The 24,173-nt window shown below is 47.4% G+C and overlaps 4 protein-coding genes across 16 annotated transcripts; 2 read left to right on the top strand and 2 right to left on the bottom strand.

Moving 5' to 3' along the window:
• Positions 1-34: 34 nt before the first annotated feature.
• Positions 35-6,404, bottom strand: LOC6497118 (profilin). Of its 5 annotated transcripts, none has more exons than XM_032455381.2 (4): positions 6,255-6,404; positions 4,651-4,930; positions 1,935-2,106; positions 35-147 (listed from the first exon to the last, which is right to left on the bottom strand). In XM_032455381.2, the coding sequence occupies exons 2-4, from the start codon at positions 4,759-4,761 to the stop codon at positions 50-52; spliced, it is 381 nt and encodes a 126-aa protein (XP_032311272.1). In that variant the 5' UTR covers positions 4,762-4,930; positions 6,255-6,404; the 3' UTR covers positions 35-49. The 5 variants fall into 5 exon arrangements, with proteins under 5 accessions (XP_032311272.1, XP_044572399.1, XP_032311274.1 ...); XM_044716464.1 differs by having other exon boundaries at positions 6,293-6,322; XM_032455383.2 differs by having other exon boundaries at positions 6,177-6,281.
• A 176-nt stretch (positions 6,405-6,580) lies between these two features.
• On the top strand, positions 6,581-10,371 carry LOC6498401 (eukaryotic initiation factor 4A). Of its 4 annotated transcripts, none has more exons than XR_001408646.3 (6): positions 6,581-6,692; positions 7,948-8,174; positions 8,620-9,233; positions 9,301-9,524; positions 9,585-9,784; positions 9,928-10,371. XR_001408646.3 is itself a non-coding variant. In XM_001962686.4 (5 exons), coding segments are annotated over exons 1-5 (1,212 nt in total). In that variant the 5' UTR covers positions 6,581-6,690; the 3' UTR covers positions 9,730-10,371. The 4 variants fall into 4 exon arrangements, 2 of the variants coding, with proteins under 2 accessions (XP_001962722.2, XP_014762114.1); XR_006507492.1 differs by lacking the exon at positions 6,581-6,692 and adding an exon at positions 7,555-7,722; XM_001962686.4 differs by having other exon boundaries at positions 9,585-10,371.
• Positions 10,372-11,016: 645 nt separating this feature from the next.
• LOC6498402 (sphingolipid delta(4)-desaturase DES1) lies at positions 11,017-13,498 on the top strand. The gene is made up of 2 exons (XM_001962687.4): positions 11,017-11,578; positions 12,330-13,498. The coding sequence occupies exons 1-2, from the start codon at positions 11,181-11,183 to the stop codon at positions 12,895-12,897; spliced, it is 966 nt and encodes a 321-aa protein (XP_001962723.1). The 5' UTR covers positions 11,017-11,180; the 3' UTR covers positions 12,898-13,498.
• A 1,059-nt stretch (positions 13,499-14,557) lies between these two features.
• LOC6497117 (lysine-specific demethylase lid) lies at positions 14,558-24,110 on the bottom strand. Of its 6 annotated transcripts, none has more exons than XM_032455327.2 (5): positions 24,008-24,110; positions 19,830-21,355; positions 18,349-19,763; positions 17,401-18,276; positions 14,558-17,343 (listed from the first exon to the last, which is right to left on the bottom strand). In XM_032455327.2, the coding sequence occupies exons 2-5, from the start codon at positions 21,310-21,312 to the stop codon at positions 15,595-15,597; spliced, it is 5,523 nt and encodes a 1,840-aa protein (XP_032311218.1). In that variant the 5' UTR covers positions 21,313-21,355; positions 24,008-24,110; the 3' UTR covers positions 14,558-15,594. The 6 variants fall into 6 exon arrangements, with proteins under 6 accessions (XP_032311218.1, XP_032311216.1, XP_001962724.1 ...); XM_032455325.2 differs by having other exon boundaries at positions 23,777-24,053; XM_001962688.4 differs by having other exon boundaries at positions 23,836-24,053.
• Positions 24,111-24,173: the final 63 nt, after the last annotated feature.

The following is a 24,173-nucleotide window of genomic DNA, read 5'->3' as shown; positions in this document are numbered from 1 at the left end:
GTTGATGGGGTGTTTTGTTGTTGCTTTTTTTTTGTTTTTATTTATTCTCCTAGTACCCGCAAGTAATTAGATAATCTCCAAGTTTCTCCACGACAGATGCGGCCTGCTGGGGCTGAACGGGATCCTCATAGATGGAAACGATCACGGCTAGAAAATAATAATAATAAAAAAAAGGAATAAAATTAATAAACTTTAAATATTTAACACTTAAACTGTGAGGAGCTATAACTCCACTTGAGTATCTTTGTATCTCAAACTGAAATCTATCTTTTATTGTTGAAATCTCCTTCACCATCACTATTTAATTACTTTTCTTCTGAAGATTTCTGCAGATTTCTGTAGATTTCTGTCCGGTTGACAATGCTCTCGAAAGCCAAAGAGAAAGCCTCCATTGCCAGCGGAGAAATAAGAACTAACAGTATTTTATAGAAGTAGCTTCGGCTTCATCGCCAACTGGAAATTATGAATAAACCGCTCAATAAAGATTCTCTGGCCAACTCACCGCTTCAAAGCTTCAAAAACCGGACGGACAACCATCGACGAGAGCAACAGCAGCAGACCCGAATGACAAGTCTTCATTTGACTGGCCCGCCGTTCCCGGGTTCATATACATTAATCAAATGAGCAGAAAAGTGATAGAAGTCTAATTGATTGAGCGGAGAGGAGCCGCTCAGGGGGTCAATAAACTTGGCCTTTCAGCTAAAGCCTAGCACCTGTAGCTTCTAGAGAAGAAGGGTTCTTCGTTTAACCCACAAATAGGATAATTACTGGGTGGAATACGGTATTCAGACATCCCCCCCCCTCCTACCGGTTTAGACGTTAATTGAAGTGGCGTGTTGGATTCTATTTCGCGGGAATGTAAACAAATTGCAACGCAAGCCGATCAGCTGTTCCAGCCAGACTTTAAGCCAGAATTGGGGAGAGTTCCAGGTAGATGGCTACCTGGCGCCAGGCACCATCCGGGCACAAGTGTGTTAGTCAGGTGTAAAATAAAACCCAGAGAAAGAGAAGCCCAGAGCCAGCCAGACATACCAGTTTGGCCTTTATTTTTGTTGCCATTTCTTTGCTATTTTTTTGTTTTTTTTTTTCTATTTTTATTTAGCTTCTCCATTTCAGTCTCTGGTCTCTGCGGTCTCTGCTCACACACTCGCAAGTACACCCAAGTACATCCAAGCCAATTGCAAACACACATTTGCACTTGAAATGGATTATGGCAATAACCTTGAGCTTGTGGCTGCAACGGAGGGGGGTTGTGACTGCGTAGCATATGTACGCGCAACAGTTGCCACAAAAACTGTACAAATATGGACGGGCCCGACTGACGCGGCAGGCAAACAAAACAGGTCGTAAATGCAAAAACTACAAGCAAAAACTAAACAAAAAAAATCATAAAAAATTAGCCTCATGCCATAGAATCATATAGAGAGCAGCGACTGCTCTCGACGACTGCCAACGGCACTGACATGGCCAACTTAGTTCGCTTGTGCAACATAAACCCACTTGGCCCAAGAAAGACAAAAAAAAAAAAAAAGAAACGCTGCTGCTGTTGACCTAAAAAGCCACCATGGAACCATAATATCGAACTTAACAGTCTTTTTTAACCACAAAACACCACCCTTCCTTATCACTACTACCAGTTGGATTAAATTCTTTCCAACCGCGATAACTCTCGAACGAGTTGAATTAAACCTTTTTATTTTTATGTCTTTCACTGGCTGGTTGACTAAAAAAAAATAAACAGAATAAAAAACAGAAAAAACCCCTTGATAATTATAATCAGTCTGTGGAAGATCGATAACGAATCCTATCGGGGAGAGAGCTGAGAACAAAGAAAAGTTCTACAACGAAAGTGTCTTTTTCCCTCGAACTCCTTCCTGGTAGTATTTACAGATCATAGAGTGCATAGAGTGTCGGGATCAGATGTCGATGATTACCTTGTGTTGTCTTCATGCAGTGCACTCCGCTCCTGCCGAGCTTGGCACGCACCACGCGGTCTGTGCCGGAAAGGTAGATGTACCGCTGGCCGGCAAGTGTTACGCCGTTGCTGGTGAGCAGGTCCTGCTGGTCGAAACCGCTGATCAGTTTGGCCAGCTCCTCCTTTGTCACCTGGAAGAGAGTAAGAGTCATAAAAATAAATTAGCAGATGAGTCACGCACAAATTCAATAAATTTTTGGGATGGAAGTCATTTGTATGCGTCGGGGTGTGCCTCAGAGCCGTGGGGGGAACAATGGGTAGAAAGGATACCAGCCCTCGTCGAGGAACAAAAACCACTTTTTTTTTTTTTTGTTAAAATATCGGAGTAATCAGCAGCAGACGGCGCAGCGATAGCCCACGCAAACAAAGCCCACCACCAAACACCAAACCACCATCGAGCACCACCCAATTGCAAACAGTTGGCAACAAAATGCGGCCTCCGCCAACTGCCAACTCATTAACAAATGTGAGCCAGGAGGAGGAGGGTGAGAGGTGGAGCGGTGGCAGGAACATTGTCCATTTGGAGGCTGAACTTGGCAAAAGGGCGCTCCTCGTCTTGATTTTCTTTTTTGGGATTCAAAAAAACAAGTTTTGCACACCTGAACGGCTTATCCGTTAAGAGAGGGAGAGAGGAGAGAGAGAGCGCCGTTGGGCCAAAGAGAAAAGAAGGCGCGTGGCAGATACAGGCTAAGAGATCCGCGAGAGCAATAGCCTTGACCAAAAACAGGAGTAAGCTCGACTCTCGCTCTGGAGAGAGAGGAAACAATATTAATTTGAAAATCGAATACGATTAATCGAATAGCACCACATGTTCCACAAAGAAATACCATTCAAAAAAAAACAAAAGAAAAAAGTAGCAACCTCGAGAAGCTTCCATTGAGCGCAGAGCTCGGAGAGTGAGACGGAGAAAGAACCGAAAGAGAGACGGGCGAGAAAAGCCGGTTTTCAAAAGTTATTCCAAAAATTTTAATAAATTGAGTCAAGCTCGGCTCGCTAATGAAAAAAAAAGTTATAGGATTGCCAAAAACGGCCATTTCTCTACAAAATTAAGTTGCAGTCGAGGGGGGGGGATACAAATATATGTACATGCATTTGAAATATAGCCATGTATATACAAAAATATATGTAGGAGCCGACAGAGCTGGCCTTATAAAGCCGGTTTTTCTATATGGTTATTGTTTGGCAAGTTCGCGAAATGCGAATATAAGGCGCAAACAAAATAAATAAAGACGTTTTCTGATAAGAGCACAAAAAATGAGAGACACTTTTGGACAGAGGCACTTTTTTGCTGATTTCTAAAAACAGTCTGGCAAGGTCTTTGATCAACCGCAAAAAAAAAAAAGGAAAAATAAAAAATAAATAGTGAGAGGTAATAAGAAAAATTGACAAAAAATAAATTAATAAGTTCAAGAAGCGAAAGTGATACTCAAAGAGAGTACAAAAATAGAAAAAGAGATGACGTTGCTGTGGCCCAGAGACATGCCAAGTCATGACTGGGGGAATCGGTTTCTAATGCAGTTGTGATTGGGGATTGGAGATTGGGGATGGGAGATTGGAGAAGAGAGAAAAAAAATAATCGACAAACAAAGCAAAAGGGAGTGGCATGTCCCGCTGCCTTCACCCCCTTGCGGAAGTGGTGGGGAGCGCAACAGACGGAAAACAGGATAAAAGCACATGGAGCCCAGCCAGCAGGAAGTTGCACGCACACACATGCACAGATACAGCGCAAAAAAAAACGTGGCGGGCTTAAATAAAACGCTCAAAATATTTAAACTTCTTCGAGTGATGGTGACGCGGCATCGCCCGCTCAAGATGTTTTTTTTTTTTTTTTTTTTGCTGTCCATCCGATAAACAGAATGTATTTTTTTTTTTTTGCCGGCAGAGGAAGCAAACAGGAAAGAGAAAATAAAAGGCGATAATACACAAATAACAACAACAATGGAGAGTGTCACTGATAAAGGCAGTCCCGTAACGAGGGGCTCTCTCTCTCTCTCTCTTTCTTTCTTTCTTCAATTGGGGGAAAAAGGGAGTGACTCTTTTATCAGAGACAGTGACAGTGACAGCCAGTGTTGCACAGGGCCAGTCGGCGGCTGCTGCTGATATCAGATTTCTCTGCCGCTGAAACACCTTAAGTGCCTTTTTGATTGCCTCGGAATCGAAGCCGATGATGAATCGACAGAGTGACGAATCAGCCGCCGAGTGAGTCATCGGCAGGAGCGAAATAGTCATTGATGGCCGGCTGTTTAAGCGACTAATTGGGGGCAAAGCTCTTATCGCTACTAAGTAGCCAAGCTCGGCTCTGATTAGGAGCTTGGAATGGGGGGCACGATCACGGTCACAGGCACTCGCCGCCCACACACCACTATCACGGGGGAGATAGAGAGCAGGGTAGGAGAGAGCGCAGCCGCGCGGGGGTGCAACAACTGAGCAAGAGATTTAAGAGGGGTGGGAGTTGCTACTCTTTATCACCGAAAGCAATCATGGCGGCCATGCATGTGCGCCTCCTTTGTGAGTGTGCGCGAGTCAACAGAGAGAGAGAGTGGAAGAGTGGGAGAGCAGCCTTGAGGGGGAGGCGGCAGCGACAGTCACACCCTTGAACTTGCGAAAAATTCATTGTCAACTAGCCGGAGGAGGAGGATGAATTTTTTTTGGGAATTTCCGTATCTTGTACTTACCTCAAAGCCATTGGACTGCGCCCAGATGTTGCCATCGTGTCCGGCAATGCAAGCTTTGGTCACGCATTGCGAGGCAAGGAGTTGGTTGTCGACGTAGTCTTGCCAGCTCATGGTGCTTTGTTTGTGGGTTTGGTAGGTTGGTTGGTTGCTGATTTGTTGGTAACTGGTTGGCGCGGCGCGGGTAGCACTTTCGTTTCGAGGGTCACCCGAAAATCTGCAGCAGTGGAGGACAAAGAAAACCGCAACGCAGACGATTTTTCCTACTTGAACTTATTAAGAACTGCAAGAGAGAGAGAGAGAGAGAGAGAAAGAGACAGAAATTAACATTTATCGCAAGGCGGCCCGTTAATTCTGCAAGCTGTGCGCTCTTGCTCTTTGTTTCTTGCTTTGCTTTTTCTTTTCTTTGCTTTGCTTTTTAGCTTCTTTCCCTTCGCCCTTGACTGACTGACTAACTCGTCTCGACTCGACTCGACTGGCTACTACTACTACGTTTCTGTGTCCGCCGACTATGATTAGGATCGGCCAGGGATATAAATTATCCAGCCTAATCCGCACACTAAACCGAATTTTCTCCCGAACATCCTCCCGGAAAAACTCACATATACACACACACTAAGCACAGCCACAAACACAACGAGAGACGAGGGTTGAGACTAAAACAGGGACCGTACGGCGGCAGCAGTTAGCTCCAAAAAACGTCCGACTTGCTCTGAGTGAAAAACCGTTCTGCCTAGAGGTGGAGAAACATCGTACAGTGTCAGCCTTCGTGCGGCTTGGCGGTGTCTCGTCGGCTCGACTCGGCTCAACTCGTGCAACTTCGGCACACTGAGCAAAAAAAATTTATCTTCTGTGGCTGTGTGGGAGTGACTTTTCGCCGATTTGCAATTGGGTTGTGGGGCAGAATAATAAAAAAAAATTATTTCGCATTGCGAAAAATTTAAGATTTAATACTTAAAGAGACATTCGCAAAAAAATGACGAAATTAAAAGCTTAATTTTTTGTCTGGGAGTGAGAGTGCGAGGGCGAGAGAACGGCTTGTGCATATGCGTTTGTGGGTGCGAGGGAGACGGCTTACGTGGCGGGCCGTTATTAATCAGCCGGCAGCGGACAATGCAAATGAGCGAGTGAGAGAAAACGATGACTCAGCCGCGACTCTCGCCACTCTCCGGGGGTGCGACTGTGTTGGTGAGTGTTATGAATCGGCGCTTTCTTGGCCGGCACTGAGTAACTGTCATAAATTAAAAATAGCCTTTAAATTCAGCACATATATGTACGCGATGGCGCATATTGCTCCATGGTTCACCCGCAAGACGTATAAGTACTTGCGATAATGTGTCGTTATCCGGCGGTCCAGCTAGCAAGTCCTTTATGCAAGCCCCGACCGGCTGCCTCTAACTTTTCCCCATTTAATTTTTCGCACTTATACACACACACCCATACGACGGCCGACGCCGTCGCCCTAGTCGCGTACATGTGTTGCTCTTTTCTTTGTTAATTTGGGTGTTGCGTTAGTGCGGACATATCACCTTTATTTCAAATGCAGCCAGTCAGTATTTAGTACACCTTTATACGCTTACTTCGAGGTAATAACTAGTTAAACTTACTACTTAAATGCGGCTCGGAAAACCCCCACGGCACTCACTCATTTAGAGGTGGAAAAACATCGATTTGTGGCGGTGCCAGGGGTCTATGAGATTTCTTATCGATAGTTACCATTCTTGCACAATTATCGATTTCTTTTTAAACAAATTTAATTTTTTCTAGAATCGTTTGTAGAATTTTACTAAATTCCCCATATTTTTTGTTTGTTTTAACATTATTTGTTTTATCAAAAAACTTGTATAATATGTAAGAAAATCCTACAAGTGTTGGAAAGTGGCTTTAATGTGATGACATTAGCTATCGATAGTTACGATCAAGTATCGATAGGCGGCGATGTTTTCTCACATCACTTCCGACTTTTGCAAGATGGAGCCTTTTGCTTGGTTTAACAAATCAGTAGCAGCACGTGTATAAAAAGTGCCAAATAATTTTCAGAAAATGTTAGTATAATCCCTAAATTAAGCGTACGAAATGTGAAAAGCAGAACGGCGATACCGCGCCGCGTCGATTCCGCCCGGTTTCGGCTCAATTCAACAGTGAAACAACAGTAAAAAATTGACTTGAAAATTTGTGGCCGTCAGAAATGTGTGGAACACAAAGAAAAAATTACACGACGGCTGTCGCCCCCGAATGACAGCGCCGAGGGTGGGAGAGCGAGCGAGATGGTGGTCAGCGGAGAGTGAAGAATGGAGAGCGTAGTTGCTGCTCCATGAATGTTATAAGCTACTGTGTTAAGAATTTGTATATTTTTTGTGCAAATTTGTGCCAGTTTACCGCCAACCCATTTCTGATGGTCAGCGCTATTTGCACTTGACTCATCTCTACTTTACCAAGAAGAAGGCCAGCTGTCACGCACACCCATACGTTGGAACGGCCTTTGACTCATTGCTGGACAATAACACGCATAGGACGGTTCATTGCCGTTCTATCAATAGCTATGATTTCCGGCGTTTTCCAACCACCACCCACCCTGCCGCCGCGCTCTCTCTCTACCCCCCGGCTTTCACTATTTTCCCTAAAAACACACACCTTAAATTGCTACTACTTTTTTTTTGTCGACCGGCTACTACTATTTTCAACTGCAAACGTTAGACAACACTGACGTAGTTACGCGAATATTGCCCGACTGCTCTAGCATCGGGGCGCAACCACTGACATTGACAACTCCGACAATACGGTTGTCTCGCTCGCACTCGTTGACTGGGGCGGGCGTTCGCAGCAGTTCGGCAAAACGCAACGGGAACGCAAACGGAATACGGAACGACGAAAACACGTTAACGTTAGCTAAAGTAGTAGCAGAAGCAGAAGCAGCAGTCGACTGAGAAACACGGGGGGAAATACTCAAATTCCCTGTAACTCATTCTTGACTTTGACAGACACAACAATAGAGAAATTGTTTAAGTGAACGGTGCTCAAGCCGTCGAAATTCAGGATATAAATTTGTCTAGTCGATTTTTTATTGTTGATAATGTGAGTGGTTGTGTGGAGTGTGGAGTGTGTGAAGCCGAGAGCCGAAAGCCTGCGGTCTGCGACGGGTTGCCAAGCGCGATTCGCCATAACCAACAAATCTGGCATTGAGGGCAGCCCTCAGAGGCCCCAGCGGCAAAAAAAATTCTAGCCGAGTTCCTGCATTTTTTTTTCACATTTCTTAATAATTTTATTTATTTTTTTTTTCTCTCTATTCTCTGTCCATAGGGATGATCGAAGTGAAATAGCTCAGGATGGTCCCGCCGGCATGGACCCCGAGGGTGTCATCGAGTCCACCTGGCATGAGGTGTACGACAACTTCGATGACATGAACTTGCGTGAGGAGCTGCTGCGCGGCATCTACGGTTATGGTTTCGAGAAGCCGTCTGCCATCCAGCAGCGCGCCATCATTCCTTGCGTTAAGGGTCGCGATGTCATTGCCCAGGCGCAGTCGGGTGAGTAACCAAGAGTATGAGTCTTGATTTTTGCAAAAAAAAAATAATCGAAAAAAAAGGGGAGCTCCCAAAAAAAATTCTGAAAAGTCAGCGTCGATGACTCAAGTGCTCCAAGGCGGCCTCTCCTCCGTTCCGCTCTCTCAGCTCCTCAGCTGCTTCTCTCTTGATCGCTTCTCTCTCTTTTCTCTCCCCTTGTGGCGTCTTTGCGCTTGCGCGCCTATTTTCGCTTGCCAGCTGCATTCTTAACCGCGTTTGCAGCCGTTTCCAGAGAAGAAAGTTCCTGGAAAGGTGTCGGTCTGGCATATTTTCTACCTACCGAGCCAGGCCATAACAATGGGAGGCTAATCTCTCCTAGCACCTGCCCGAGGTCATTAACATGCTTGGAGATGAAATGGCAGCTGAAATTAGCCGTAAACTCACTTTGTTCCTTCATTTACTTTCACAGGAACTGGCAAGACTGCCACCTTCTCGATCGCCATCCTTCAGCAGATCGACACGTCCATTCGCGAGTGCCAGGCTCTGATCCTGGCCCCAACTCGCGAGCTGGCCACGCAGATCCAGCGCGTAGTGATGGCGCTGGGCGAGTACATGAAGGTACACTCGCACGCCTGCATTGGCGGCACTAACGTGCGCGAGGATGCACGCATTCTGGAGTCTGGCTGCCATGTGGTGGTTGGAACACCCGGTCGTGTCTATGACATGATCAATCGCAAGGTGCTACGCACGCAGTACATCAAACTGTTCGTTCTGGATGAGGCGGACGAGATGTTGTCGCGCGGTTTCAAAGACCAAATCCAGGATGTGTTCAAGATGCTGCCACCCGATGTGCAGGTCATTCTGCTATCCGCTACCATGCCCCCAGATGTCCTGGAGGTGAGCCGTTGCTTCATGCGTGAGCCCGTCAGCATTCTGGTGAAGAAGGAGGAGCTGACACTCGAGGGTATCAAGCAGTTCTACGTCAATGTGAAGCAGGAGAACTGGAAGCTAGGAACCCTATGCGACTTATACGACACCCTGTCCATCACCCAGTCGGTTATCTTCTGCAACACCCGTCGTAAGGTAAAGTCTTGGAGAGAGTGTTTGTTTTAAATAGAAAATTTGAACCATTTTTTGTGACTATTTTTAGGTGGACCAGTTGACCCAGGAGATGTCTAGCCACAACTTCACCGTCTCGGCCATGCACGGCGATATGGAGCAGCGCGATCGCGAGGTCATCATGAAACAATTCCGTTCAGGCTCATCTCGTGTCCTGATTACCACTGATTTATTGGCGCGCGGTATTGATGTGCAGCAGGTGTCGTTGGTCATCAACTATGACCTGCCCTCCAACCGCGAAAACTATATTCATAGGTGAGTTTCTACAACTCTTTTTAGTCTTTTAGAAGATTATAACCTTCTAATCCTTTGCAGAATCGGTCGCGGTGGTCGATTCGGTCGCAAGGGTGTTGCGATCAACTTCATCACCGATGATGATCGACGAATCCTTAAGGATATTGAACAATTCTACCACACAACTATTGAGGAAATGCCTGCTAATATTGCCGATTTGATTTAAATTTTTCTGTTGAGCCGCAAAAACAACTACGAATTCTAAATAATAAACAAAAAAAGTGAGTGAGCAAAAAAATAAGAACAGCTACCAAGAACTGCGAATTCGATAACGGAGCGCAAAATATTAAAACTTATTCAAAGATTCAAAGAGCAAAGCATTAAAGTCAAGTTAAATATTTATTCAAACCATCAATTTAAAAAGGCAGAAGCAGCGAGCGACCAACAACACGGACTAGAAACGGGCACGGGCATCGGGCAACAACACCATCCTTGGCAGCCATGGCAGCAGCAGCATCAACATCAAGTCTCTGGAGGAAACAACATCTCGCCAAACAGAAACAGCAGCCGCAGCCGCAGGCGCCGCCACTACCCTGTATTCATTTAGTTCCTCCTTGTGTAACATCAATTTTAAAACTGCGTCGTCAACCAGCAACAACAAATATATACAAATATATACAAAAACCATTTGCATCTATCTAAAAAGAACGTAATATCTAAACCCAAGTGCACCCAAGACGGAGTCCACTTGCTAAAACGGGTTGACAACTTATAGCAAAAGCCACACCATCAACCATCTTTTTGCCACACCTTTGTTTTAGCTTTTTCTAGAACTATTGATAAAATATATTAAAAACAACACAAACTACATTAGTGTTTACACATTTTTAGAAATAAGTTCACAAATCAGATCTGAAAACGGGAAGGAGTTCATGAGAATGGATCAAAAAAGGGATGTTGAGCTGCAACAGGTTTTTGTTTTAAGTTTCTACAGAAAGCCTCTATTTATATTTGTATTTAATATTCAAAGAAACAATCTAGACTTTGGATAGGGTTCAAGGGTTCATTCAATTGTTTGGCATTTGTGGGATTCTATAATTATATCATGGTTACTGACTTCATTTTGGTTACTGGTAACAGGTAACTATAGAAACTAAACTAGTCACAAGAGGAGTTGGGGTAATGGGGAATCTCTACAAGCGTCTAATAAATACTTTTTAAATGTTATTCAACATAAATTTTATTTTATATTTAAATTTTATTGTAATATTTATCCAACGGTATGTTTTTAATACCAAATATTCCCCAACGCAAAAAATACTAAACCCTAAAAGTCTTCTCTTTTTTTAAAAACAATTATTGAAAATAATGACAAGATAGAGGTGAATTGCAGCTTAGCTTAGAATTGTCTGTTTTTTTTTTATTAATTTCATAAGCTCAATTGAATTTAGTTAATATTAATTACCCGGTAACTATCGATACATCGATATCATATCGCGAAGCTCTTCCGCCACCTGGTAACACTTTTAAGCTAATCTTTTCGGTTGCTTCTCCTTTTTTGAGTTTTCCACAACGGCACTCCGGTCGATAATGTCAACAAACTGACACCGGCCCGTATAAATTCTCCGCAACTTAACCAATCCCACATCTATATCATAGCCGCATCCAAGATCCGAGATGGGCCAGAAAGTATCGCGAAATGACTTTGAATGGGTCTACACGGAAGAGCCGCACGCGTCGCGGCGGAAGATCATCCTGGAAAAGTACCCGCAGATCAAGAAACTCTTCGGACACGATCCCAACTTCAAGTGGGTGGCGGGAGCCATGGTCCTCACCCAGATCCTGGCGCTGTTCGTCGTGAAAGACCTCTCCTGGTCCTGGTTACTGGTGGCCGCCTACTGCTTCGGAGGAATAATCAACCACTCGCTTATGCTGGCTGTGCACGAGATATCCCACAACCTGGCCTTCGGACATAGCCGGCCGATGCACAACCGTATCTTGGGCTTCATCTGCAACCTACCGATCGGTCTGCCCATGAGTATATCCTTCAAGAAGTACCACCTCGAGCACCACCGGTACGTGCCATTCGACATCCATTTTATGACGTATTTTATGGCGGCGCACCCATACATCCAAACGTGGGCGGGCGGTTTAGTTGTTGCTGGGGCGTAGTCACCGCAGTAAACTGTGAAATACACACCAGCCCGCGCGCCGCCCTGCCCTTTTCCGTCGAATAGTTTATTTAACCGGGTTGCCGGCGTTTTGCAACACTGCTGCTCCCAGTCCCCCCAGAGCTCCCCACCAGCTCCTTCTCGATAAGCTCATGAGTTAATTTTCCCTTAGATTCCGCATTTCTGGACATCGAGTGCGTGCGAATTGCAGCGATAAGATTACTTCCAACGAAGTTTATAATCCTACCGCTTACATAAGTAGCTGGAGTATCTGGAGAGTGGCTTTGCTCCATTGGTCACGTAGCTCGTCTTGATTTCCCAGACACTTTCCATATTGCAGGCTGATTTGAATCGGTTTTGCCGGTTGAGTCACTCTCTTATAGGGCCTCTTTGGCAAAAAGTCCCCAATTGAATTACGGCACTCTTGGGAAAATAAATACTTGCTCGCCTCCATGATTGTGTTTACAGTCACCCCCCATTCACTGAAAGTCTGAAGGTGATAAGGTTTATCTAATCGCTCAGGTGCACCTTCAAGTGGATCGTTGATTGCCGGCGAATGCCAGTCGAAATGGACTGGAGACATCCTGGAAACTAGGCCTTTACTAGCTTCTACTTTACTTCAAATATATTCAAACTATTACTTGTTTCTTTTCAGTTACCAAGGCGATGAGGCCATTGATACCGACATACCCACTCTCCTTGAGGCTCGACTGTTCGACACCACCTTCGGAAAGTTTCTGTGGGTGTGCCTGCAGCCATTCTTCTACATATTCCGTCCACTGGTGATCAACCCCAAGCCCCCGACTCGCCTTGAAATCATCAACACCGTGGTTCAGTTGACTTTCAACGCTCTGATTGTGTACTTTTTGGGATGGAAGCCACTGGCCTATCTATTGATTGGCAGCATCCTGGCCATGGGCCTGCACCCGGTCGCTGGACACTTCATTTCGGAGCACTACATGTTCGCCAAGGGATTTGAGACATACTCCTACTACGGCCCCCTCAACTGGATCACCTTCAACGTCGGCTACCACAACGAGCACCACGACTTCCCGGCAGTGCCCGGCTCCCGGCTGCCGGAGGTGAAGCGGATCGCCAAGGAGTTCTATGACACCATGCCCCAGCACACCAGTTGGACGCGGGTGCTGTATGACTTCATAATGGATCCGGCGGTGGGACCATATGCGAGAGTGAAGCGCCGCCAGCGCGGCTTGGCCTCATAAGGGGTGGATGATGCCACCCATGGTTTCCCCGGCACGAATGTAATCTCAGCGTTAGACCTATTAACGGCTTTCATACACATGCGAGACAATTTATTATTGAGGGTGGAGGAGCAGAGTCACTTGTTAATTAAGAAACAACAACAAGGCGATTAGATAATGGGCACTCGCAGCGGCTGATTCGAACAATTATTGTGGGCCTATTTGAATTCGGCCTAACTAAGGGACACATTCGAACGCTTTAACTAATTGTTACCTCATAAGTTGAAAAGCCTGTTAAATCTAGTGTGTAATACATGTACTGTTGTCTTAGTATTTTCGATGAATATTTATATTGCTTTATATAATATATAAAATAACGTAACGTAAACTACTCTTCATGCGTACAGGCCGGCCAAGAAGACGACCAGGCAGCAGCAGTCGATTTAAACTATAAACCAACTACTATTTTTTATATAGACTCTTGCAAACTGTTACCTAAGAATAAAGTCAAAGAGAACTCTGTTGTCCGGTCCGGCCAGTCAGTGAGTCGGTCGGCGTGTACGGAAATCTACAATATTTGAGCAAAATAAACACGGCATAGCGCCCTATTGTAATAACTCTACCTCTGAATAACTTTAATGGAGTGCACGTGAAGTGATTGTTCACCATTAGCTTTGATTTTTGATTGCATGGCACATGTCATGTGTCATGAGCTAGGAGTATATATATATATATAAAGTAATGTTTCCGATTCGCTGATAAAGATAATTTCGATAAACGAGAGGGGGAGCTATATGATTCCTGCAATCTGGCTTGTAGAGCTTATCTTTTTTAGGCTTTTGGGGGTTCTAAGTATTTATATTTATATTTCTAACTATGTATTATTAACCCTATTTTATCTCCAAAAATATTAAATTGTCAGTGGAAATGAATCAATTAAAATGACATTTTTGAAATCATTCCTTTTGCTAAAAAACAAATCCAAAAAACTAACACTGTCTTGCGAATATGAATCAGTTTGTGAATAATCCTTGAAATCGTAACCTATTTTCTATTTAAGGCTATACTTGGAATAGCTTTAACTGATAAGTCGGTAATCGCTTTGACGTTTTGTTTTTATGACCAATTTCGACTTCCCGCACACCTGTCCACACCTGGCCTCTTGGGAAGATAAGTAGTCTCCTCAGTTCACGTGGTTATAGAGTCTAGAGACAGTCCCCTGTCCAGAAATGATTCAAAACTAACCACTTAAGTAAAACGCAGAGTATTTTTTTTTAAATTACTATTTATATATAATTTATTTATATTATAGAATTACATATTTTTTGTGGGAAAGTGTGTGTGTGTGGGTGTTGTGGTGTGGGGGTTGTGTTTTTGTAGCTTTTGAACCCTTCTTTGAGGGACTCTTTGAATTAAATCGTACATTACCAGCTTGATAAATTAAAAGTGTTACTCCTTAAACTGTCTAGGGCTTTGTTTTCATTTCATTTATCTTGTATCTTGTATCTTGGGTATCTTGTATCTCTCCGACCCGAAAAGGTGTTGTTTATCTTCGATTTTTATACACATTTAGAATGATTTTACATTTACCATTTATTTCTCTTTTTTTTTTTTAATGCATAATTCTAAGTTTTTTTTGTCAATATTATCAAGATGTTTTTTTTTTTAGCAAGTTTTCTTGTTTTTTTTTTATTATAAATTTACGTTTACTCCAAAGTTGCTTGTTTTCTAGTCAACTTACTAATTAAGAATTAAAAATTATACACTTTTCATTGTATTTTTTTAAATTTAAACTTAGATTTATACTGAATTTAATTAATATGTTGTATGTATGACCGTTATTAACAAGTTTTTCTTTTGTTTTTTTTTTTTTTGGGTGTTAGGTGTTATAGTAGGGGGGTGTTAGATTCTTTTAAACTAGACTCGGACTTGGGGGTTGGTTGGTTTTTTTTCTTATAGCCTAACACTTTGAAATCAATCGGTTTTTTTTTTTTTTTTTTATAAACAAAAACATACAAAGAAAGGTGTTTTTACAAGGCGCCACGCAAACTATATCGGAAGATTGTTAATAATATACTATATATATATTTCTTGTTAGTCGATTGAACAAAAAATGTACAAAAGTAAAGCAAACTTCGCAAACGGTCGCAAATTATTAAAATAAAATAATATTAAAAACTGCGTGTGTGCGTTGTAAAAATCTTAAAGCGAACACAAAAGTGATTAAATTAACAAAAACTATAAGTAGCAGGTAATGGTAAAGGTAAAAATAAAATATAATAATAATAAAAGAACGTTTAACGAACATAAATGGGGGCGGGGCGACTCTCTCTCTTTGAATCTTTAAATCAACAAAAATTATTTATGTGTTGGTTTCTCTCTTATTTTTTTTTTTTCTTATTTTTCACTTAAAAGATACCCTTATGTTTGATTCTTGTTACTTGTTTCCATTTTTTTTGTTTGCTTTTTCAATTATTTGTTTGTTTTTTACGCTGCGGATGAGTAAATGTAGTGATAATTGGTAAGTATGTACTACAAAACTTTCAAGTGACTTTTACTAAACTTAGTAATGGCCGTTAGTCGGCGCACATCGCTTGCTATCTCCTCTTCCTGCTCCTCCTACTATTCCTCCTGGTGTGTGTTTAATTTTTTTTCAAACACAAATCGGCTGTTCCTGTTCCAAAAAATCTATAATCTAGCAATCCCCCGCGTCGTCCTCTATCGCGCCGATTGCACTGTCCGCTGCTTGCCCGGCGTCGTCGTCGTATTCGCGCCCAGATTATGGCTGGACACCCCGATGGCCACCGTCTTGGTGCATCGGATGCAGATGTAGTCGTCGTCGGGCTTGATCTGACTCCGGATCAGGCCCACGCAGTACATGTGGAACCACTCGTTGCAACCACCGTCGCACTGCACCCAGTCCACCTCCCGTCCGGTGGGCTTGTGACAGTTCTCCGCCCGGCACTCCTCCTCGTCGTCCTCCTGCGCCGCCTGCTGCGATCGCTGGGCGTGCTTCTTCTGGCCGCTGGTCGAGCTATTGCCGCCACTGGCCGCCGTTGCTGCCTGGCCAGTGCCTCCGTTGTTGGTGGCGCTACTGCTGTTGCTGTTGTTGGTGCTAGTGTTGTTGTTATTGTTGGCTGTGTTGGATGTGCGCTTGCGTTTCTTTTGGCCCGATCCGGGTGTCGGCGTGGTGCTCCCAGCATTGGAGTTCGTATTCCCGCCATTCGACTGCTTGTTCTCCACATCGGCATCTGCTACGGCGGCAGCTGGCACCGCCTTCGAGTCGCTCTTGCGACCAGCACCCGTCGCAGCTGGGCCCTTCTTGCCCGGCGTCTGTTTGGGCGTGCTCTGTTTCTTGCGGGGCACAGCAGCGTTGCCGCTGGTGTCGTTGGAGCGCCGTTTCTTGTTGCGACCGCCGCTGTTCGCGGACGCCGGTGCTGCGCTGCCGCTGTTACTGTTGCTGTTGGGACTGTTCTGGACCAGCAGGCTGTCGTTGGAGTCCTCGGCGCCCGAGTTGACCAACGACTGAGATGTCTGCTGCTGTTGCTGGCGCTGCAGGTGCTGGGCCACTCGGTCCATGGCCTCCACCTCCTGCAGGGTGGGCGGCATCGTGGCCAGAATGCGCCACAGTTCCATCGTTTCGTCGAGGGAGACCTCGAGCAGGTCGCCCTCCATCATCAGATCGAGCAGATTCTCGATTTCGCTGTCGGACAGCAGCTTTAGGAGATCGGAGTTGGACTCACTGTTAGGGACGGTGGCGGCCGAGGCGGCAGAGCGTGGCTCCTCCTCGTCGTTGCTGAAGCCGTCCTCGACGATGCGCAGCCGACACTCGTCCTCATCATCGTCGTCGTCCACATCGGACTCTGTGGACCCGCCCGTCTCCTTCGCCAGGCAGGCGTGGCGTCGCGCCTTCCGCGGACTGCTGATATTGCCCACCCCGGCTCCCCCGATCTCCGAGCGACGCTTCTGCTGCTGCTGGGCCATAATCGCCTCCTGCGCTGCACTGACATCGGGGCTACTGAGGGCCTTCCTGGCTCTGTCCTGCCAGTTCATGGCTCGCTCCGCCAAACAACGGAGTGCCTCGTCTTCCGGCAATCGGATCGGCAGCTGCTGCAGTTGCACCAACAGCGGTAGGATGGTCTCCAGGCGTGGCCGCTTCGACCGGACGCAGCTGGGGCATAGCCACTTCGGGCGATTGGCACCCGAGGAGGCGCCACCGTTGGGAACTCCGTTCGAATTCGTCACCGAAGGCAGAGGAACGCAGTCCTCGTGGAACCAGTCGCGGCACAGCTGGCAGTTGTACATCAGACCCCGGAAGTCGCACTTGCACAAACAGAATATGTCGCGCATGGTGTTCTTGGCCATGTTCTGGCGCCGCAAGTCGCGCATCTCTAGCAACTCCCGCTCCTCGGCGTGCTTGAAGCTGGCCACGATCTCCGCCGGATTTTTCTCTTTCAGAAAATCGTCCTGCAATGGAATGGTATTAGTGGACAGAAGCGATGAGATTTCGAATGGTGGCATTACCTGGAAACGCGGTTTGAGATCTGAGTCAATGTTGATGGGATCGGCTCGTGGCATCAACACCTCCAGCAGCGTGTAGAAAGTGCCCTTCTTGAGGAAGGCGCATGCCGTGTTCTCCTTCCACTGGTGGGCGCTCTTCAGGTGGCCCTGCATTCGACTGAGCTCCTCCAGCTGGATGGGTATATTCAGGCCCCGATCGATCATCGATTCGAGGGTGTGGCAATAGGTGACGTGGTTGTTCTGCTGCAGTTGCTCTACGGCCCGTAGCCACTCGCGCGCCTTCCGCAGCGCATCCTTCAGGAGACCGTGCGACGGCAACTGACCGTTGATCTCGCCGGCCGACTTCAGGAACTGCTCGATCTCGACCAGCTCGTGCTGCTGGGTCAGCCGGCGGAAGTACTTTGCCGCCTGTGCCTCCCAAGCCTCGATTTCCGCTCCGATTTGCTGCAACTTGCGCATCTCCCTGTCCACATAGGGATCCGTGGGATCGAGATCGGCCGCTGCCATGTGAAGTAAATTCTTGACGTCCTGGTAGGTCAGCTTGGAGCTGGTCTCCCGCAGGCCCTGCGAGCGCTTGAACCACTTGCACTGCTTCAGACGCTTCTGCAGAAGGTCCAGCTGCTGCAGCTCGATCCGCAACGAGCTGCCCTCGCTGATCAGCGTTTCCAGCTCACTCTCCTCGAGGGACTCCAGAGTTAGCTGCAGCTGCTTCTCAGCCCGGTCGACGAACTGCTTGCCCAGCACGAGTAGTTCCCGCACCGAGGCGCCTTCGTCGATGATGCAGCAGAGATTATCGATTTCCTGGACAAACAGCTCTAGCTCCTCCATGGTTAGCTTGTACTGGGCCGCCTCCTGGTTGTGATCAGATCGAGTGCGGACCTGGAGAGCAAGGAAAGTAATAAGGATTAGTTAAGTGGGGAGATACCTGGAGAAGATTATAGAGACACCTACCTTGTTGATGCCTAACTGCTGGATGACTGTCACACACTTCTCTGCCTCGATGGCTGCCGCATTGAGGCGGTCGATCAGGAGCGATGAGGGGAACTTCTTGCTCTCGGCCTCCTTGCACAGCTCCTGCAACTCCTGCAGGGTCACCGAGGTGGGTGTGTGCGCGTCGACGATGTCACGGCAGCGCGAGAGCCATCGCTCGAAGCTGTGCGCCTTGACCTTCAGCTTCTGCAACATCAGCGGCATCTCGTCCAGCGTATAGCGGTAGATCAGTGTGTGCTTCTCGGGAGCACATCCACATAGCACAGTGTAGTGGCGGAGGCAGACGATCAGCTTGTCGTTGCACTCGCAGGCCACCGCCGAGAGGAAGCACGTGGTGTTGCACTCCTGGCAATGGCGCTCATCGTCGCTGACCAGCTCGAAGGCTCGCCTCTCGGCCCGCGTCACTCCCCACTCGAGAAGGGACTTGCGCAGCTTCTTCTCGGTGTCCACCATCTCGGCCATGTCGATGTAGCAGGCGGTGGCGATCCCAAAGGTCAGCTTCGCCGGCTCCAGGGCCATCTTGCAGACGAGTTCGTCGTGCGAGAAGACGCAGAAGCGCCGGAGCATCGAGTAGTGGTTGACGCACTCGCGCCCCATCTTTAGCCAGTCGGCGGGCGCGAAGTTGACCGCCTCGGCGAAGTTGTAGCCCTGATTGAAGCCGGCGTGGTAGGCCCGGGGGAAGGTGATCACGAACTCGCCGGCATGCTGGTCGGTGCGATACACCGGGACCCGGTTGTTCATCAGGATGTTGGGATTCATAATCGTTACCAGCTGGTGCAGAAGATCCGGCTGGGAGGAGAACAGTTCCGGCGCCGCTTGCTTCATAGTCTCCTCGAACTGCTCGGCACAGGAGCCAGGGACGCCGTACCAGGTCTTCGGTTCACCCCAGTGCAGGTAGTTGATGGAGTAGCTCCAGTGATCCTCGTTGTGCCAGCAGAAGGCGGCAAAGCACATGCCCACGTACATCCAGGGCGCGTTCATGCCGCTGATATCGGCATTGATGTGGCCCAGGATCGAGTCCTCCAGCAGCGGTAGGTTGTTTAGATTCCAGCTGGACTCTGCGTACTCCTGGTCGCCCGGCAGCAGATACAGCGAGCTCTTCGTGGGAAACCCAGAACCGTGATCCATTGTGTGCAGATCGGCGCCATACTCGACGGTCACGTCCTCGTCAATGGAGGACACAATGCGCCAGAACTCACGCTCGACCATTTCAGTGGGCACCAGGTGCACTGGCTTGCGGAAGTACTCCTGCTTGAACTGGTCCGCCATCTGGCCGAACTGCTGAAGGGTGTACTCCCGCTCGGCCTGTTCGAAGCCGAAGGCTTCTTGCGGCTTGCTGACTTCCTCCACCACACAGCGCGGACAGAGCCACTCTCCTGGAAGAGATTAGAGATTAGTTAGAGACCACTTCGTGTCATAAGCTATGGAATAAGAATACCAACCTTTGGGAATGCTAGTCAGAGGCGGCAGCAGACAGAAGGTGTGGTAGCTGTCGTCGCATCCGTCGCAGAGCAGCATCGACTCCTCGACGTCGCCGCGGTTGCAGATGTGGCAGATGTACTTCATCAGTGGATCGACGATGAGCGGCGGCTGCTCGCTGCCCTTCTTCTGGCTGGCACCGCGGGTCGGCCCACCAGAGCCGGGAGTGGCGGTGCTATTCACGGCGTTGAAACTGCTGAGAAGGTCCCGCTTGAACTCCTCCTTGGCTTCCGTCTTGACGATCATGGGCTTGGTTCCAGGAGTGGAAACACTTAACCCACAGCTGGCACTGGAGTTGCCGAAGCGCTTGGAACGCCGTGTGCTGGTCTCATTGGGCGGCGCGATCTGCTGGCGAGTGGGTATCTCGTGGGCCTTGTAGTCCGTGCCGCCGCCGTCCTCCAGCTTGACGGGAGTGCCGCCGACTCCGGCGGTACCTCCTCCCGTGGAACCTCCCAATACCTTACCGGAAGTATACACCTCGAAGGGATGGAGGATGCGTTCGTAGTGCGCCTTGAGAGTGGCGCCCACGCTCTTGCTGGAAGGATACTGCATCCGGTTGGCTACCTTGGCCCACTTGCGGTCCTTGGTGGTCTGCTCCATGCCACCCTCCTCCTGGACGATGCGATGGAGCGTGTACAGGTCCAGTGCCTTGCGCTCCACCATGGGTATCTTCAGCGAGGAGCCCTGCAGCTCCCAGAACTTGGCGATCTGATCGAGGAAGTTGAGTTTCACCCGCGTCTTGGCCTCCAGCTCGTTGAGCCGCTGGACACGCGGCACAAACCGGAGCTTGTCCACATCGACGGCGAAAGGCGGCGACCAGGTGGCCGGCGGCAGGATCTTGGCAATGCCGCACTTCTCGGCCACGGACCGAATTTTACTGATGTAGGCCAGGGGGTTCTTGAACTCCTCGACGGTGGGCCGGAACACGGGGCACTCGGGCGGCGTATCGAAGTGGAACTCCTCGTTCTTGCTCTGATCGAACTTATTGCTGCTATGCGGCTGGGTGTGGACTGTCTTCTTAATGCCAGTGGGTGTGGGCGTGGGCGTGGGATGGGGGCAGCTGTTGTGATACTTTTTGCTGGCCGAGACACTGCTGCTGGCGTGGTTCATCGGTACGCTGGGCATGGGTCGTTGTTCCGCAGCTGCCGGCGTGGTGGCTGTCGTCGATTGTTGATTGTTTCCGGCTTGAGATCCTGCTGCTCCTCCGGCAGGTGTTAGTGGTGTGGGTGACTCGTCGCTGGCACCAGATTTCTTGGCGGAATCTCCACCGCTTGTCGTTCCATTGCCGGTTGAGTTGCGAGTGCGTAGGCGACGGGCCGGTGTCGCTGTTCCTGTTCCATTGGCAGATACACCGCCAGATGATGATGAAGTTCCACTGTTGGTGGCTCCGCCTCCACCGCCCGAACTGGCGGCCGTCGTATTGTCCGCCTCAGTTTTGGCGGACATGGTTTTCAAAATCGTTCAGTTTTTCGTCTTATTCCCCACGTCTCTGCAAAGATGCACACAAAATGGGTCTGGGATTAGTTCGATTTGGCTTTCAAGTAGATGATTGGGATGATCTCTGATGAGGGAAGAAGTCACTCTAAGGAAGCCGTTCGGCAACTGTGATTCCATTTCAAAATTGTCACACTTTTCCGGCTTTGGAGGTTAGCTTTTTGGGAGGAAGTGCAGGTCTGGCATGGAATTTATTTGGCCTCAGTTAACATAAGACTCAAAGCAGAGTAATTAGACACGGATTAATTATTATTTTTTTTTACTAAAAAGTATGTTTAAACTCTCTTGCTCTTTGTAGGTTATGATTTTATTTATTTTTCACTTAAGTCCTTCCCCTAGAACCACCTCCTACAGATAGATAAACACTTTTTAACTCTTTTTATTTATTTTTTATTTTTTGCCAACTATGAGGTTAGTTGGAGCGGCAAGCGAGGAATTTGTTGCATACAAAAGTGGTGTGTATAACATGGCGACCAATAAACTTATTAATCGAGTGCGCCCCAAAGCGGATGTGTCCAGTGGTGGCCCCTACAACTGAAGGGGGGTCTGGAGCCTCTGCCAGGACTTCCCAGAGTGGCTAGTACCAGTGGGTGGGTGAGTGGCTCAGAAATGTCAGAAACGGAAACGAAGCCATTTTGGAAAAAGTGTTCAGGTTAAGGTTTTAATATTTGTTACAATTCCCCCTCCCCACAACCCTCCTTTCAATCCAACAGTCAGATAAATGGCAGAGCTTTGCTGTTGTGGTGGTTGTAAGCACCGTTAGACACATACACATACATACACACTCGCAAAACAAATGTGGGGCGCACCACCACCACCACCACCACCGAGTGCTGCCGCAAGGGAGTAAAAGTGGGTGGGGTGGGGTGGAGGAGGGGAGTGCGTAGTCTATAGTTTCTCGTACGCTTGATCAGGAAGAGCCTGCTCTCTCGCCCTCTCTTACAGAAGAGAGTCAGCAGCAGCAGTCGCAGCAGCCTCAGTCGCAGCGGCAGCGGCAGCAGCAGGCGAGTACCGTTTTTCTGTATCACAAGTGAGCAAAGTACATTGGAGTGACTGCGGCGGCGGCAGCGGCAGAGCCGCATGCTGCGCTTACTGCTCCTCTAGGGATAAGGAATTACTAGACCCCAAAATCCCCACTGATGCCCAGTGATAGGAGAGTCTCCTCTCTGGCCATTATCAGTTGGAGGGGAGAGTCGGCATCTGCCGGAAAGGATTCTCTTTCCTTCCTATTATTGATCGCGTTGCACGAGGGGGATGGGGGAGGGACTAGGAGAAAAGCGAACCCGAGCCTAAGCCAAAAGCTTCTTTACATAATTTTCATTTTCAGCCAAACACACACACTCACACACACACACAGCGAGAGGCATGCAGCGCTTATACATACAACCGAAAGACGACACACACGGATACACACAGGTACTCGAAAACAAACACACACACACACGTCAAGTACATATGTACATGGCAGAGGAACGGGGGGTTTAGCGAAATTAGCACTACAATTTATTTTATAATTTTTTTAAACTATTCTGGATATTTTTTTTTAATTATAGCCATAGGCATAGGTTGGAAAAAGAATTAATTGCTGCTCTTCTGGGGGCAGGCAACGTGTCGCGGCTGTGCCCACAACAAAAACAGAAAACAGAAACCGAAACAGACCCCGTCAACGATGTGATTTTTACGCATTTGCACTGCCATATTGCATATTAACTGCGAGGTGGTGTGGTGTAGTGTAGTGGATTGGATTGGATTGGATTGGATTGGAGTGTGTAGTGGAGTGGAGTGTGGGGGAGTGTGGTGTGCGGAAGGGAAAGCAATGCAGCACTGTACTTTTCAAAGAATCAACTCCCGCACATTCAAACTTTTCTGTGGCAATTAGATACTAGTATATATGGCACTATTATATTCCAGACATTGGAGATCTCAAAAATATTTTCTTTTCAAAAATTTTTTTTTTTTTTTTGCTATGATGGCGACCTGGGCAGCGACGCAACGCACTTTGCAGCGCTGCTGGCGTAAAGCGGATTTGGTGCGCGAGATTCTTTTCACGCCGTTCTATTTAATTTTTCACCATTCTAAAACACAATAGTTGCTTGTCCTAACCTAGCATCACCGAATTTGGTTATTATTGGATGGGTTTTCACTTTTTATTACAGATTTTCGCCTGTCGACTGCGCTGCCAGCAGTAGCAGCAGCGACAGACATACAAACATTTTCTCGATTGAGTGCGGGGGGTTGTTTGCCCTGGTGGCCGCCACACTGCCACTAGTTTCACACTTTTTCCAACTCCTTTCGCACAGTTCTCCACCCGTTGGCCAGTCTCCTAGGTGGGCCAATGATTTTAGTTCGTATTTTGTTGCTAATTAAACAATTTCAGCCATCAGAAGTTCCCACAAACTCACGCACGCACACTCACACAAATACATATGCACAGTCGGGTGCTGGGTACTATGGGGGGGGGAGAAAAAAACTCACTGTCGTCATAGATGGTTGCCGCGCACGCTCCCTGAATGATCGAATTGTTCCATAAACACCGAACCCGACACTTCCAAACTACCTAAATGTGTATTTATTTTGCTTTTCGCTGATTTCTTTCTTCGATGTCTGCGTTTTCTGCTGCTACATGTGTCCAGTGTGACCCCCTTACCGATTCAATACAGTGTTACCAGATTCCACGCTCCACTGCGAAACCGATAATACTAAAATTCCAGATTAGAGCCGAAAATTAGAGTATGGTTCTCTTTTTTTCATAATTTTTAATTAAATATTTATATAAATTAACGAAAAAATTAAAAAGATTTGCTTTTGATTCG

This window comes from Drosophila ananassae, chromosome 3R (assembly GCF_017639315.1).
Source record: "Drosophila ananassae strain 14024-0371.13 chromosome 3R, ASM1763931v2, whole genome shotgun sequence".
NCBI lineage: Eukaryota > Metazoa > Arthropoda > Insecta > Diptera > Drosophilidae > Drosophila > Drosophila ananassae.
This window is presented reverse-complemented; position numbering and strand designations above follow the sequence as displayed.

What these genes read in the sequence shown, in the direction of transcription:
- LOC6497118 (XM_032455381.2), bottom strand. Translation starts at nt 4,761, where the DNA reads ATGAGCTGGCAAGACTACGTCGACAACCAACTCCTTGCCTCGCAATGC. An exon ending in CGCAGTCCAATGGCTTTGAG is followed by an intron (nt 2,107 to 4,650) that starts GTAAGTACAAGA and finishes ACTCTCTTCCAG; the next exon opens with GTGACAAAGGAGGAGCTGGC. An exon ending in CTGCATGAAGACAACACAAG is followed by an intron (nt 148 to 1,934) that starts GTAATCATCGAC and finishes ATTATTTTCTAG; the next exon opens with CCGTGATCGTTTCCATCTAT.
- LOC6497117 (XM_032455327.2), bottom strand. Translation starts at nt 21,312, where the DNA reads ATGTCCGCCAAAACTGAGGCGGACAATACGACGGCCGCCAGTTCGGGC. An exon ending in TCTGACTAGCATTCCCAAAG is followed by an intron (nt 19,764 to 19,829) that starts GTTGGTATTCTT and finishes AATCTCTTCCAG; the next exon opens with GAGAGTGGCTCTGTCCGCGC. An exon ending in AGCAGTTAGGCATCAACAAG is followed by an intron (nt 18,277 to 18,348) that starts GTAGGTGTCTCT and finishes CTTGCTCTCCAG; the next exon opens with GTCCGCACTCGATCTGATCA.
- LOC6498401 (XM_001962686.4), top strand. An exon ending in TCTGCAACACCCGTCGTAAG is followed by an intron (nt 9,234 to 9,300) that starts GTAAAGTCTTGG and finishes GACTATTTTTAG; the next exon opens with GTGGACCAGTTGACCCAGGA. An exon ending in CGCGAAAACTATATTCATAG is followed by an intron (nt 9,525 to 9,584) that starts GTGAGTTTCTAC and finishes AATCCTTTGCAG; the next exon opens with AATCGGTCGCGGTGGTCGAT.
- LOC6498402 (XM_001962687.4), top strand. Translation starts at nt 11,181, where the DNA reads ATGGGCCAGAAAGTATCGCGAAATGACTTTGAATGGGTCTACACGGAA. An exon ending in TACCACCTCGAGCACCACCG is followed by an intron (nt 11,579 to 12,329) that starts GTACGTGCCATT and finishes GTTTCTTTTCAG; the next exon opens with TTACCAAGGCGATGAGGCCA.